Below are 15,221 nucleotides of genomic sequence, written 5' to 3'. Positions count from 1 at the left end.
GGGCCCAGAGGAGCCCACACGCCCATCATCTAACTCAAGGCCTTTCGTTCCTCCCGCCGCTCCCTGCTTCGGGCCTGGTCTCCTGGATGGGGCTGCCTCCCTCTGAGAGCCCCCTCCTCTCCGCCCACAGAGAAGGAGCAAAGGAGAAAACAGGGCCATTGTTGTCCCAAGTGCCCGGAACAAAAGGGACCCTGTGTGGGGCTGGGACAGCCCCTGCCCCCACTGGACACTGGGCAGCTGCCCATCGGACCGCTCCCGCGCTGGCTGCCCTGGGCCAGGCCCTCGGCCTTCCTCTCCCCTTATCTCTCTTGCTTTTCCTCCCCTTTGGCCTGCTCTCTCTCCACCTTCTTGCGGGAGCAGGAATGTTTGGGCGAGCAGAGCAGCCTCTGTGCTAGGACCTGGGGTGAGCCCCGCCCGTCCCTGTCCCTGTCCCTGCTCCCGTGACCCTCTCCCCGCCGGGCCTCGGGTTCAGCTTGGGACCTGGGCCGGGTGGTGCCTGCACAGACCCCGCAGGGTCAGGGCTGAGCTGACCCGGGTGACGGTGTGTTCACCCGCCTTCCGTTTCCCTGTCTTCTGCATCCCCTTCCTGGAGGTGCCTCCCCATCGGTGCCTCCTGCTCTCCGCTCACCGGACAGGCAGGCCAGTGAGTCTGCACGTCTGTGAGCAGCTCTCTCTCCTGCTGGTACCTGGTTCTGGTGACAAGGCTGTGGGTGTGGCCACCAGCCAGGGGCACCGAGAAATGCAACCCCAGGAGACCTTGAGACCTAGTGCAACGGATTGGCTTGTGGGGTGTGGAGGCCACAAGGCAGGAGGAGGGCTGTCAGGAGGGGAGGCCACGGAGGGAAGGCCACGGAGGGGAGGCCACGGAGGGGAGGTCACTGAGGGCAAGTCACGGAGGTGAGGCCATGGAGGTGAGGTCATGGAGGGGAGGTCACGGAAGGGAGGCAACAGAGGTGAGGTCATGGAGGGGAGATCATGGGGGGGAGGCCACGGAGGGGAGGCCATGAAGGGGAGGTCACTGAGGGGAGGCCACGGAGGGGAGGCCACGAGGAGCAGAGGAGGCAGGTGAAGAATGGAGGAGGAGGTGAGGGTTGGAGGTAGAGTTCTGGGGCTCCTGGTGGGCCTGCCCCCCACAGGCAGAACTTCTTTCTCAGGGAAGACTTGGGGGCCTGAATCAGGCTCCCCACATTGTCTAGAATCAGGCCACAGGCACAAGAAAAAGAAAGCCAGAAACTCCCTAAGTGTTTGAAAACTGAACCTAACCTCTCTCAGTGTCCCATGGGTCAGAGGGAGTCGGAGTGGGATTCCCGACCTTCCCACATCCGGGCTCACAGAACGTGGCGCCGTGTCCCGGAAGAGCGCGGAGGGAACGGTTGGGCGAGTCCCGGGTGAGAGTTCTCCGTGCCCAGCCCCATCTGGCGGCATGGCCCTGCGGTCCCACCCACTGGCCCTGCTGGTGGCCCGAGCTTCGGGGTCACAGGCCACGGGGACAAGTGGACGCTGCCCCCGGTACTTCTAGTTATGATGGGGCCATGGCTTGTCCCCTCAGGGCCAAGAACAACACGGTTTCTTGGGAAAAAAAAAAATAATGACCCAATAGCAGCTTCTTGATCGTAAGTTTTTGAAAACAAACTTGTGAGCCATTTCTGAGAAAAGTTGATTCAATATGGTTTTCTTCTGAAAAGAAAACAAAAAGATGGGCCCAAATTATCATGTGGCTCCTGGTCACACACTCTCGCAGACACCACACTGAGATGTTTGTCCAGTTCTCCCTTCCAAACTCACCTACGACCTAGATGTCCTTAGTCACGTGTTCTAGATGGTGAGATGGGAGCCCAGAAATTCCTGTAATTACACAGTGTAAGTCCCAGAAACCAAAACAGGGTCCCCACGTTGGGCCCGAATCCACTGCTTCCTCCATACCTGATGCTGCACGGATTTCCTTCTTGTTTCTGCGGCCCAGGCCAGAAACAGAGCAAATGTCAGGGCGTTCCTGTGAGGCGCTGGACGAACGCCGCTTGCTTCACCTCCTTGCCCGCGGCCATTAAGGCACCTGGGCAGAAGACCGAACGAGATGCTCAAAGAACCCGTGGGAGAGAGACTCAAGCAGCTTTTCTGATGGTAAAGTCACTGAGAGGAAAGGTCTGTTCTAACCCACTCGTGCTCTAGGATAGGCCTAAGATAGCATTTAAATAGCTCAGTCCCCTTAAAACAGTGGAGGGGAGGTCACAGAGGGGAGGCCAGGAGGGGAGGTCATGGAGGGGAGGTCATGGAGGTGAGATCAACCTTGGCTGCACATGAGAATCACCTGGGAATCTTTTAAAAATCCCAATTTCTGGGCCTCATCCTCCGGAAATTCTGTGTCTTTGTTACTCATGTTGTGGCCCCACCCCATAACAAAGAAACAGAATTTCCGGAGGATGAGGCCCAGAAATTGGGATTTTTAAAAGATTCCCAGGTGATTCTCATGTGCAGCCAAGGTTGAGAACCACTGTCTTAAAAGAACCTGGGCACATGCCAACAGCAAACGTTGCTAACTAATTGCCTTGCTTGTCCTTCTTGGCTGACCTTGGCCGTCTTCAGTGTTAGCTGTGAGTTCAGTCATCACAAGTCGCGGGAAAGAACTTCTGAGCATGGAGCTTTCGGGCGCTGAATATTGGCGTTGGCTTGGGGACATTCAGCGATTTTGCATTTATTCCATAAACCAAGGGAAGGTCAGGCAGCTCTGACTTCATGTTCCTTGTGATGCAGAGGAGGGAGCGGGTAGCATCTGCTGACACATCTTCTGTGCTGACCAGGGAACGGGCAACGGCAACTTAGTCGTCATTTTGGTTTCTTTGTGTTCTTGTTAAAGATGCTCTGACGTTTCTCCCTTTAGTAATAATTATAATGATATTTTGTTTCCCTTTTCTATTTTATTTATTTAAATATATATTTTTTGTATTGATTTCAGAGAGGAAGGGAAAGGGAGAGATAGGAACATTCTCTCTATATAAAAGGCTAATATGCAAAGTGTCCCCTCAGGAGTTCCACCGGGAGACCCAGAGTTTGATCGCTCCCTATGACTTGTGCTGACCACCAGGGGGCGCCACAGAACGAAGGAAGGCCCTGATTGGCTCTGACTGTTGCCAGGCCTAGGGACCCTACCCTTGCATGAATTTCATGCACTGGGCCTCTGGTCTATGATGAGAGAGAATCATTGATCAGCTGCCTCCTGCACACCCCACACTGGGGATCCAGCCCACAACCTGGGCACGTGCCCTGACGGAGAACAGAACTGTGGCCTCCGGGTTCATAGGTGGATGCTCAACCACTGAGCCACACGGCCAGGCTTTTGTTTCCTTTTTCATTGAAATCTACATAAAGGCTCTGGGCACAGAAGCGCGCCTCCTTGAGCTTCCTCTGGACCTGCTCTGTGCCTGCACCTGCTCCGATTCACACACCTGGGGCGCACAAGGTTTTCAGGCCCAGGGGGCAATGTGCCCTGGGGGGGGGGGGGGGAGGCGAGCTGGAGGTGAGGGAATCCCACCGCGTCACCAGCAGGCTCTTCCCAGGCGCGGATGCTGCCGCCAGGCGCACTGGGAGGGTCCCTGTCCCGGGGAGATGCGCCCCCGGCCCCGCAAGTCCTAAGGATTACCTGGGGAACGGGCGAAGTCCGTGCCCTTCCCAAGGCCAGGACTCGGAGGGTCAGAGGGCAGCTGGCCCCCTCGGGAGCCAGGGCCGGCCGGGGCAGGGCGGGGCTCGGAGGGAGGGGGCCGGTGCTCTGGGGGTCCGTCCCGCGCCCCCCGCCCCCGCGTGCGCCGCCGGGCGGGGCCTTGGGCCGCGGGCAGGGGTGCGGGCAGCCACGTGGCCACTCAGGAATGCGCGGGCGCGAGGGCGGGGCGCGGCTGTGGAATGGGCAGGCACTTCAGCCAATAGGCTCCTGGTGCCGTCCGGACCAGCCAATCACGATGTGGGGGTGGAGCCGTCCTCCCGTGGGCGGGGCCGAAGCGCATCCCGGCGGCGGACGCAGGGAGGGGAGAGGGGCGCTCGGAGGGACGGCAGCGGGCGCCCGGCGGGGTGAGTTGCGGACCCCCGGGGGCGGGGGGGTCTCTGCTTGGTGATCGCGGGTCTGGGGCATCCCCCCAACTTCAGCGCGGTGCCCTCTGTTCCCACCAGACAGTGCAGTTAACGGGGCCGCGAGCAGCCCCCCAACTTCAGCTGGTGGCCCCTGGCTCGTGGGCGCAGTGCAGGGAATGGGCCAGGTCCTGGGAGCAGACCCCCGTTTTCGGCGGGGTCCCCTCCTCCCCGGGGGACGCGGTGATGGGGCCGAGACTCGGGGACAGCCAGGAACCTGCTGGGGTCCCCTGGGCGGGGTGGGGGAGCCCGACCGCAGTGAAGCCGCGAGGGGTGAGCCGAGGCGTTTGCGGGGGGCAGTCACTGGTGTTTTCCTGGGGCGCTGAGTCCTCGGCCGCAGGATGCAGACGCCGCACGGGTGCGCGCAGTCCCCGCAGGTAACGGCCGGGCGGGCGAGGCCTGGTCCGCAGGTGCGCCGCCCGCCTGGCCGCCCTCCCGCTGCGGGAGCCTGAGTGCGGGGCGTGGACGGCTGAGCGGCGTCCTGGCTGCTCCCGGGAGCCCGTGTCCCGAGAAGCCGCGGGGTGCGGGGCGGTGGCTTCTGCTGGAGCAGAGGGTCTCGCTAGGTCCGCGCACAGGGCTCCTGTCCTCTGGCCGAGCCCAGGTCACAGCTGCCCAGCCCGCTTCCTGCAGGGGCCGCTCGCTGTCCCTCCGGGTAGGGCCGCGCCGACAGCGCTGCCACTGTCCACATGTCCACATGTCGGAGGTCTCTCATGGGCGATAACTCTTCCTGGAAAAGGCCGGGGAGAGGGCTGCTGTGTGTTTTGCAATGTAATCGCCGCTGACCGCTGACCGCTGACCACTGCTGTGGCTCGGCCCTGGGATGGGACCCAGTGGCCCTCGCCGGCCGCAGGCTGCACGGCGGCCTTGTCGTCGGGCACAGCATCAGGATGGCTGGTCAGTAGGGAAGGCGGTTCCTGTCAGGTGCCTTTTCATGATTGATTAGTGCCCCGTCCAGGCGGGTGGACAGTCAGGGAAGAGGTCAAACACAGTCGTTTCAGAGCCGCTTCTTATCCGGTAAAAGTTAAGGCCGACTCTCTAGTTTGACCACCTTCATGGTGTTGCTGTTTTGAGATGCACATTTTCTCCGGAGTTATTTCTGTAGAGAGAGGGATCCGCTGGGGGGCTGTGGGCAGAGGCGCCTGGGGCGGTGTGACTGTCCCCCTCACGCCGGTTGCCTCACAGGCCTTCAGCTCACTCACAGCGTCGCTGGACGGCAGGTGTGTGAGAATGCTCTTACGCCAAGTGTGCTGTGCGTCCGCTGGGGCCAAGGGAAAATGCAGGGATTCGGCCGTCCTCTGTGAGCGATCGTTTTGAAAAACATCCTCATAGCAACATAGAGGCCCTCTGTGCGCTGCGTTATTCTCTTCTTGCACCAGGCAGCGTAGAGACGCCGCAATGAAGTGCTGGGCTCTCGCCACATCAGCACGGGCATGTTGGGTTCAGATGTCATAGCTCCCGCAGAAGGAGGGGAGTGGAGGGGAGTGGACACAGGGGACCCAGGTGTGAGGTTCAGATGTCATAGCTTCCGCAGAAGGAGGGGAGTGGAGGGGAGTGGACACAGGGGACCCAGGTGTGAGGTTCAGATGTCATAGCTCCTGCAGAAGGAGGGGAGTGGAGGGGAGTGGACACAGGGGGACCCAGGTGTGAAACGTTGGGAGGGGAGAGCGCTCAGTTAAGCCTCCTGGATGTGGGGTGGTGGGGGAATGAGGGGCGTCCTGGGAAACTTGGCGAGGTCCCCGGAGGAGGCCAGGGCTGCGTGCTGCAGGGTGAGGGCAGGGCCGGGTCCTGTCCTCGGTCATGGTCGCAGGGGGCCCTGCCTGAGAGCAGGTGAGGCGGGTGCAGAGCCCGGGAGGACCCTCTCACCTGCCCCCTCACCCCCCACTGCCTCCTCTTCCGGGCCCGGGTCAGCCCCCCAGCCTGGCGAAGCCTCGAAGTTGGTGTTCGCTTCTCTACTTGCTTTTGTGTGAGGGTTTCCAAATGAGCAGTCGCTTCATAAAAACGACCAGGCACGGGTGTCCTTCTGCGGCCCGCTCTTTCATCTTCGCAGGAGCGCACACCTGCACACCTGCCGGTGGCAGGGCTGCCCGCCGGCTGCCCATGGTTTATATTTTTAGTAAACCATATTTAAAGGACTTCTTAAAATACCCAAAATACTTCTCTAGGTTTAAAGCGTCCCTCTTCCATGAACCTGATGCTAGGCATGGCTTTTTAAAGTAAAATAGTGTCCCCGCTGTCACGCTGTGTGGTGGCCGTGGTGAAAGAGGGCGTGGGGCGGCCACACATTCAGTCGTCCTGCTCAGAGCGGCTCCGCTGGGACCTGAGCCTGCTGCTCCCTCCCCCGGGCTGCCCACTGGCCGCACAGTCTCAGCCTCAGACCCTCCATGCAGCGAGTCACCTGGGAATTGATGCAGAAAACAAAGGACTGACCACTCTGCCACTGATCACCAGGCAGCGAGGCCTCGGGGCCTCAGGGCCTCCGGGGCACAGGCTGTGCTTTTAAAAAGTTTATTTAAATACATTTTTATTGATTTCAGTGAGGAAGGGAGAGGGAGAGAGACAACCACATCCATGAGGAGAGAGAATCATGGATCGGCTGCCTCCTGCACGCCCCCTACTGGGGATGGAGCCCGCAACCCGGGCCTGTGCCCTGACCAGGAATTGAACCGTGACTTCCCGGTTCCTACGTCGATGCTCAACCACTGAGCCACGCCGGCCGGCCAGGCTGTGCTTCTGACGGGGCGGGAGGCTTGCTGTCTGGCCGTGGGGGCCGGACCCCCACACGTGGATGTCATTGTTATTTTAAAGAAGCAGCGTGGACGGTCGGACTCCGAAGTCAAATACATGCGTGGGTTTTGAGCTCTCATCCCTCGCTGGGATGGACGAGAGCCGGCCAGACAGGAGCGGCCACGAAGGGCGCCCTGATGGAAGCGCCACTGCAGCAGCTGTTTCAGCTGTCGTCTGCCTTGTCTCTCTGATGGGGACACAGTGTGGCTTCAGCCGGGTTTGGGGGTCAGGACCCGGAGGCGGTGGCTGGAAAGGGGTGTTTATGCTCATGTGGGACTCAAGCCCATTGGAGAGGAGCCTTCCGTCTGGTTGGGTGGCTCTGTCTCTGGGGGCGCTTGGCAGGACCCCAATCCGCCATCCTCTGCCTTCCTTCCGCCTGGTGTCCAAGTGGCCTGAGCACGTAGGGCACCTGCTGAGCTGTCAGGATCCAGTCCTGGGGGGTCAGTGAGGACCTGCCGAGCTGTCAGGGCCGGAGCCCTGGGGGTCAGTGGGGACGCACCAGGGTGGGCAAGGCTGCTGAGCATGTTCTGGAGGCCACAGGGCCTTGGCTTTGGGGGCTGAGTTCTGTGGAGGAATCGGTGTCCTGTCCTCTTACTCGCCTGGTGGGTCTGAGCCTGGCCCCGGGCAGTGGGGCAGTGGCTGGGGGCGGGGCCGGGGAGAGGTGGGCGGCCTCACAGGAACTCTCTGCCCTTGATGGGCGATTCTGAAAGGGCCTCACCAGCTCCAGGCTGGCAGCGGCGCGGGCTGTGTCCCCGTGAGCGCCAGACAAGCAGCCTCCTGGTAACGAGGGGGCAGCAGCTCCAGGGGGGTGGCAGCCAGGGGCTGCAGGGACTGCAGAGCCCTCCCTGCCCGCGAGGAGGGACCTGACATCGGGCCTGGGTGCAGCTGCCCCTGGCGGTGAGGCTGGGGTGTCAGTGCCTCCCCCCCTGTGCTTTCCCCCCTTCTTCTCCCCGCCCGGGCTCCTGGGGACGCACGAAGGTCGCCCTGACTGTGCTGGGAGCCCGGCAGGTGCTGCCCCAGCCACAGGGACCCGCTACCCGCCTTCCGATGTAGCCGCGGCCACACACCTGCTCAGACTCGGTTCTCCTGTGGCCCATGGAGCAGCGAGAGAAGCAGAAAAGAGACATTGACGCCGCCTGCAGAGATCGGGTTAGGAGAGCGGCCAGCCTCGGTCTCCATCCTGGGCAAGGGCTCTTCATTCAGAACCCGCAGTGGCCCTGGCTGGTGTGGCTCAGTGGATAGAGCGTCGGCCTGCGGACTGAAGGGTCCCGGGTTTGATCCCGGTCAGGGCACAGGCCCAGGTTGCAGGCTCGATCCCCAGTAGGGGGCGTGCAGGAGGCAGCCGATCCATGATTCTCTCTCATCACTGATGTTTCTCTCTCTCCCTCTCCCTTCCTCTCTGAAATCAATAAAAATATATTAAACAAACAAACAAAATATATACCAAACCAAACCCCGCAGTGCTGGCTGAAGAGGAAGCCACATGTGTACCCGCATGTCCTATCTCCCCTCTGCCTGTGTCCGGAGGAAGAGGGGCCCTGGGGTGACCCCGTGGTGGTGTGGAGGCTTGGCTGCCGCTGGGCGAGGCAGGGGCGGGACCCTGGATTTGCCCTGGTTATTTCTGGAGGTTCCCGTCCTGTGGGCCTGTGACTGGCGGGGGGGAGCTCTCCCATAACGGCTGTGACTGAGACCCAGCGTCCTCCCGGTGCTGGTGCTGAGGCGCCCTTGGGCTGGGCAGCTCCCACCTGCCCTGACGGCCCCTCTCCTCCCGCAGGGCTGCCCAGGGCCAGGGCCAGGCTCCCGGAGCCGCACAGCATGGACCCCCCGGAGCTGCACAGCATGGACCCCCCGGAGCCCGAGCCGGAGCCGGAGCCGCCTGCCCCCGCTGCCGCTGCTGCTGCTGCCGCCGAAGGTAAGGCTGGGCCTCGCTGGAGGCGGGTGGAGACGGTGCGTTCTCGTTGTTTCATTGCTGTGTGTTTCCTCCTTGTGGGCGTCCCTGCTGTTAGGGTTTCTGGGCTGGATCTGACTGCGGTGGTTTAACTGAGAACGAGGGAGACCAGCGCTGCTCCCCCCCACCCTCAAACAAGGACACCCAACATCACCCGGGGTGTGTCCTCCTGCGGCCTCACCAGGCGGGGGCCCGTCCCGAAACCACAGCTCCAGGTGCCCGCCCAGTGGATGCGTGAGCTCTGAGCCCTGTGGGGAGGGAGGCTGATGCCTGAGCTCTGAGACCTCATAGGAGGCTGGGGGTGGGGTGGGGTGGGGTGGGGCGGGCGGTGAACGCATTCACCTCTGCCCAGCTGTTCCCGGGAGGTGTCATACTGAGGGGTTTATTTCTGGCTCCCACTTCTGTCCGGTGGGTCTGTGTGTCCGTGTTGGTGCGGGTGCCGCACTGCACGGGATGTTGGTGCCTGAGCAGCGGGGACCACACGGGGACCTCAGCAGGGAGCTCAGACCTGGTGAGGACAGCTGGGGGGAAGGGGCAGCCAGCCCCGGGGGCGTGGCCTGTGAGGGCCTGGCCTTGATCTGGGGGACATCCCCTGCAGCACAGGCAGTGCCACCCAGGGCCAGGAGGAGGCGGGAAGGATGTGAGCAGCTCCTTGTCGGAGGGCCCAGGGCAGCTGCCTCTTACAACACTCCTTCTTTGTTTTAAACAACAAAAGATTTAAAAACAAAGTAGCCTTCATCAGAAATAAGAGAAACATGGCATCTTAGATAAAACTTTTGTATTATAATGAACTCTTGCTCTTTAGGCCTCGGGAACAAAATGTATGACTTTTATCTCTGAACTGAAAAACGCGAGCTCTCTCTCACTGGTCCTCGCTGTGCTGACCTGGGTGGAGCGTTCAGGCTATGAGTGGGCGAGCTGTCCTGGAGGGCTGTTGGCGTAGGGGCGTGGGGGTAGGGGGGTGCCCTGTCCCTGCCCTGAGCCCTGCTCTTGCAGCTTCTGGGGAGCGAGTGGCTTTGTATTTTAGTTAAACATGAGCATCTCCACAAAGAGGAGACGGACAAGCGGACACGTGTGCTTGTTGTGGAAACTTCGAGAAATGCAGAAAAACAGAGAAAATGCCGATTACGGTCTCCCTCGGTCCTCGAGCGTCTCCCATCTCTGCCATTCGCCTCTCAGCCTGACACCCGTCTCTGCCGACACCGTGTGATCAGTCACGCGGCCCTCGGGCGGCAAAGGAGAGATGCGCGAGGGGGGTCAGTTCTCCGCCAAACCTCACGTGGTTAATGTCCCAGGAACGTGTGCTGTGAACATTTTCATGTTGTTTGGCTTTTGTTGCTCTTATTATTAATTTTTCATTTTTTTTACTGTATATTTCCTCTCCTTTGATTAAATTTTCATTTATATCTCATGTCCTTTTTGTTTTTGTGGTGTTTTTTTTTTATTAATCCTCACCTGAGGATATTTTTCGTTGATTTTTAGGGAGAGTGGAGGAGAGAGGAAAACATCGATGTGAGAGAAACACATTGATTGGTTGCCTCTTGCTTGAGCTCTGACCGGGGCCCCAGCTTGGGCCGGGAAGGAGCCTGCAACCCAGGTATGTGCCCTTGACCAGAATTGAATCCGGGACCCTTTGGTCCGCAGGCCGGCGCTCTAGCCATTGAGCCACACCGACTAGGGCTCTCCTGTCCTTTCTGTTTTTAAAGTGTTTATTTGTCGATTAAACAGTACAGGAGACATGTGCTGGAAACAAGGAAGGTGAAAACGGGGGTCACGTGGGGGTCTGGAACGGAATAATTCAATTCCCGTGATTTCTAATGGGGGCAATGATTCGGTTTTCCAACAGCCTTCTGGAACGAGTTAAGTTTGGGAACCGAGGTTCCGCTGTGTCTGCAGCATGCAGAGGCGGCCGCCGTGACAATCGCACTTCAGGCCGCGTGCGCGGAGGGCGGGGTCCTTCTTGTGGTGAAGTGTCCATAGCACAGCGCTGACCCTCTCCCCACGTGGCCCTGCTCATCACCACCTCACCACCGTCACCACCACCTCCAGAGCGCTCTCATCTTCCCACACTGACACGCCGTCCCACTCAACACTCACTCCACCCGCCCCCCAGCCCTCCCCCGCTTCGCTCTGTGAATCGACGGCTCCAGGGCAGGGACCCCCGAGTGGGATCTCGGTGTCGGTCCTCTGCGCTGCCCTCTCGCTGGGCAGTGGCCTCAGGCCCCTCGAGTGGCCGCAGGTGGCAGCGTCTCCTCCCGCTGCAGGGCCGAGGACACTCCGTGGGCGATGGGCTCGTTCTGTTTATCCGCTGACCTGCCCCGGAGCCGTGGGTGCACCCCCCTCAGTGTCCTGTGAGCGCGGTGCACGCGAGGCTGTCTGAGCCCCGGCTCTCAGCAGGGGGACCGCGGGCCCAAGGGTGATTGCGTGTCATCACCAGACCGGTTTCCATGGCGGGCACCCCGGCCGCAGCCCCCACACCCTCCCCGCATCTGTTCTCTTGTAGTAAATGAGTGAAGAGACACATTGAACAGCACTGTGTTCACTTAACTTGTCAGGAGCGCCTCTCCGTGTTATTGAGAAGTCGTCATCGTTCCGTAGCGTCTCATTGCACAAGCGGGTCCTAATCTGAAGAATGACCTTTCATTATAAGACACCTCGGTTGTTTCTTCAAAACTATCCGGCTGCCAAACCGGTTTGGCTCGGTGGATAGAGCGTCGGCCTGCGGACTCAAGGGTCCTGGGTTCAATTCTAGTCAAGGGCATGTACCTGGGTTGCGGGCGCATCCCCAGTGGGGGGCATGCAGGAGGCAGCTGATCGATCTCTCTCATCGATGTTTCTAACTCTCTATCCCTCTCCCTTCTTCCCTGTAAAAAATCAATAAAATATATTTAAAAAACAAAAAACAAAAAACTGCCCTGCTACTCCAGTCCTGTAAAGATTTCCGATGGTTTCCGGAGGATAAGTGCTGAGTGACGGGACTCGGAGGAAGGACGGACACGGTGCAGGGCTGGCGGTGCGCCGTGGGAGAGGCCTCCGCGTACACGCTTATTGGGATAGCGTGTTAAACATACTTTCCCGAAGCCTTTTCTGGATCCCATTTCACTGTTTGTCGTTGTTTCAAAACATGGAAAAGCTAGGGGAACGTGTCTCGAATGTCCCTCGGGTCCTGTGTGCCACGGACAGGTCGGGGGAGGCCGCCCTGGGTCCCCGCGGCCCCTCCCGACCGCAGGGAAGGGGCGGGACTCTGGACCTCTCTCCTCGTTCCCCCGAGAAAGGAAGTGTCTGCTTCCTCCCAAAGACCCGCTAGGATGTGCCACTCCTTCCCCAGCTGCAGCCGCAGGAAGCGCCTCCTGGGGGGTTTCTCTTGTTGTTGTTTGTTTTCATATATTTACTGACTTCAGAGAGAGGACGGCGGAGAGAGGGAGAGAAACATCCGTGATGAGAGAATCACTGATCGGCTGCCTCCTGCAGGCCCCCTACTGGGGATCGAGCCCACAGCCCGGGCCTGTGCCCTGACCAGGAATCGAACCCATGACCTCCTGGTTCCTAGGTTGATGCTCAACCACTGGGCCACGCTGGCTGGGCTGGAAGTTTGTACCTTTTGATCCCTTCACCCATTTCTTTTTAAAGAAAATATTTACAAATTCAATCTTTAAGTATTTTTATCTGTAACATACGCAAAACACAGGTCAACGTAGAGGCTTGCAATGCCATTTTACACCCTTTTAATTCCAGGTATGCTTTTTTTCCTGCAAATTTTCAAAGAGAGCCCGCTCTGTGATTTGGGATTGCGGCCACAGGACCCGTGGTTTGTGCTGTAAAAGCCGCCCGTCCGCAGGCCTTTGCCCTCCCGGCCTCCCGGCCTCCCAGACTCCCGGCCTCCCAGGCTCCCGGCCTCCCAGGCTTCCGGCCTCCCGGCCTCCCAGGCTCCCGGCCTCCCAGGCTCCCGGCCTCCCGGCCTCCCAGACTCCCGGCCTCCCAGCCTCCCAGGCTCCCGGCCTCCCGGCCTCCCAGACTCCCGGCCTCCCAGGCTCCCGGCCTCCCGGCCTCCCAGACTCCCGGCCTCCCAGGCTCCCGGCCTCCCAGGCTCCCGGCCTCCCGGCCTCCCAGGCTCCCGGCCTCCCGGCCTCCCAGCCTCCCGGCCTCCCAGGCTCCCAGCCTCCCAGGCTCCCGGCCTCCCAGGCTCCCAGCCTCCCAGCCTCCCGGCCTCCCAGGCTCCCAGCCTCCCAGGCTCCCGGCCTCCCAGGCTCCCGGCCTCCCAGGCTCCCGGCCTCCCAGGCTTCCGGCCTCCCGGCCTCCCAGGCTCCCGGCCTCCCAGCTTCCCAGCCTCCCGGCCTCCCAGGCTCCCGGCCTCCCGGCCTCCCGGCCTCCCAGGCTCCCGGCCTCCCAGCTTCCCGGCCTCCCAGGCTCCCGGCCTCCCGGCCTCCCGGCCTCCCGGCCTCCCAGGCTCCCAGGCTCCCAGCCTCCCGGCCTCCCAGGCTCCCGGCCTCCCAGCTTCCCGGCCTCCCAGGCTCCCGGCCTCCCAGCTTCCCAGCCTCCCGGCCTCCCAGGCTCCCGGCCTCCCAGCTTCCCGGCCTCCCGGCCTCCCGGCCTCCCAGGCTCCCGGCCTCCCGGCCTCCCGGCCTCCCGGCCTCCCAGACTCCCGGCCTCCCGGCCTCCCGGCCTCCCGGCCTCCCAGACTCCCGGCCTCCCGGCCTCCCGGCCTCCCGGCCTCCCAGAAGAGCAGCCTGGGACAGAGCTGCTGGGGGTGACGAAGCTCGTGGCCCAGGTTTCGCCCCAGGATCCTTGTGTCCCAGGAATGGGAACCAGGGACTTAAGGGCCGCCTCCACCCCCACCCCCCGTGGCCCAGCGCCCCGCTGGGCTCGGAGCTTCCCTGGCTCTCGGGCTGTGGGGGAAGGTCTCCGATGAGGAAAGTGCTCTTCTCCCCTTCCTTTCCCACGGTGAGCTGTGGGTCCCATGAGGAAGTCAGAGCCGCCGACCCCCACGCCCACCCTGAAGGTCTCCCCCAGCACAGGGGCGGCCGGCACCTCGCCCCCCCGCCCGTCTCTGTCCGGAACGTGGAAGTGGTTTTGCTGGGAATACCTGTTAACACTGTCATTTCTGTTAAATTGTAGGAAATGAGGTAAAATACGATCCGAACAATAATGAGGAGGAGGAGGAGGAGGAGGGAGAACAGTTCGATTTTGACAGCGGAGATGAGGTTCCAGAGGCGGACAGAGGAGCCCCGGGCGCCCCCGAGGCCGGGCACGTGGGAGCCACCGCCCCCACCAGCTCAGGTGAGTGCCGGGCGGCCCCTCGGACCCGGGCCGCCACCCCTCCCCTCCCCGCAGGAAGGGACCGCTGGGCGGGGTCCCGAGGGAGGTGTGCCTTTCCGTGATGTGGGAGCTGGATGCCTGCATGGAAACGGCCGTGTGCCTTTGAACTTGCGCTGCTTCCAGGGTTGTCCGTCTCGCCGTGTGTCCCCTTGTACACGTTGGAGGGACAGGGACTCCTGGTCTAGTAAGAACGGCCTCATCCATGTGCCACTGCCGACCGGGAAAGCGCTTTAAGTTTAAGCGGTGCTGCTGGGACGGGTCCGATGCAGGACTTTCCATGTCGGCGCCAGGAGGGGGACTGGCTGCCTTACTCGCTGCCCATGGACGGTCAGGCCAGCCTTGCGTTTCCTTGTCTGTAGCAGAAGCTCTCACCAGGCCACGGGCCCTCCTGCCCCAGATTCACCCTCCTGAGGTCGGGTGCGCCCTGCACGCCGTGGCCCAGGGAGGGACCCTCCAGGAGCCCTGGCGCTGGTGGGGGGCGGGCACTGCTGCCCGAGCGTGTGGGCCTGACGCTGGGTTTTCCTCCAGGAGGGGCAGACGGGACAGGGACCGACAAGGGCGCGCCGGTGGAACCGACTAAGCTTGGGGTCCCAGCGAGAGTGAACCCCTACTCCATCATCGACATCACGCCCTTCCAGGAAGAGCAGCCTGCGCCCCCAGACCCCGAGGCCCAGGAGGAGGGCGTGAGCCTGCACGTGCCCAGCGGGTACTCGGTGCCCGTGCCCTGCGGCTACGCCGTGCCCTCCAACCTGCCCGCGCTCCTGCCCGCCTACTCCAGCCCCGTCATCGTGCGCTCCGTGTCCCTGGACGAGGAAGGTGGGCCCTTTCCCTGCCCGTCCCCGTGCGAGATGGACTTCGTGTGCGCATGAGTGTGTGCGTGCATGAGTGTGTGTGTGTGCAAGCACAAAGGTGTGGCTGTATGTATGAGTGTGCACACGAGTGTGTACATGTATGGAAATGTGTGTATGCACGAGTGTGTGTAGGGGAATGCGTGTGTAGATGAGTGTGTGTGTGGGAACGTGTGTGTACACGAGTGTATGTGTGCATGAGTGTGTAT

General features: G+C 61.5%; 1 protein-coding gene across 7 annotated transcripts in view; it reads left to right on the top strand.

The window, feature by feature from the left end:
- Nucleotides 1-3,989: 3,989 nt before the first annotated feature.
- ARHGEF10 (Rho guanine nucleotide exchange factor 10) overlaps nucleotides 3,990-15,221 on the top strand; it is a 59,522-nt gene continuing 48,290 nt past the window's right edge. For 4 of the 7 annotated variants that reach the window (XM_070408084.1, XM_070408080.1, XM_070408079.1 and 1 more), the window contains exons 1-4: nucleotides 3,990-4,059; nucleotides 8,675-8,812; nucleotides 13,964-14,125; nucleotides 14,693-14,980. In XM_070408084.1, coding sequence (XP_070264185.1) covers nucleotides 8,716-8,812; nucleotides 13,964-14,125; nucleotides 14,693-14,980 — 547 coding nt within the window. In that variant the 5' untranslated portion in view covers nucleotides 3,990-4,059; nucleotides 8,675-8,715. Of the gene's footprint in view, nucleotides 4,060-8,674; nucleotides 8,813-8,908; nucleotides 9,064-9,451; nucleotides 10,105-13,963; nucleotides 14,126-14,692; nucleotides 14,981-15,221 lie in introns of those variants that run through there. The other 3 variants (XM_070408082.1, XM_070408083.1, XM_070408081.1) reach the window with 3 other exon arrangements.

This window comes from Myotis yumanensis, unplaced genomic scaffold (genome assembly GCF_028538775.1).
Source record: "Myotis yumanensis isolate MYYU_CA2020_CCGP unplaced genomic scaffold, mMyoYum1.0.hap1 SCAF_3, whole genome shotgun sequence".
NCBI classification, from domain to species: Eukaryota; Metazoa; Chordata; class Mammalia; order Chiroptera; family Vespertilionidae; genus Myotis; species Myotis yumanensis.
This window is presented reverse-complemented; position numbering and strand designations above follow the sequence as displayed.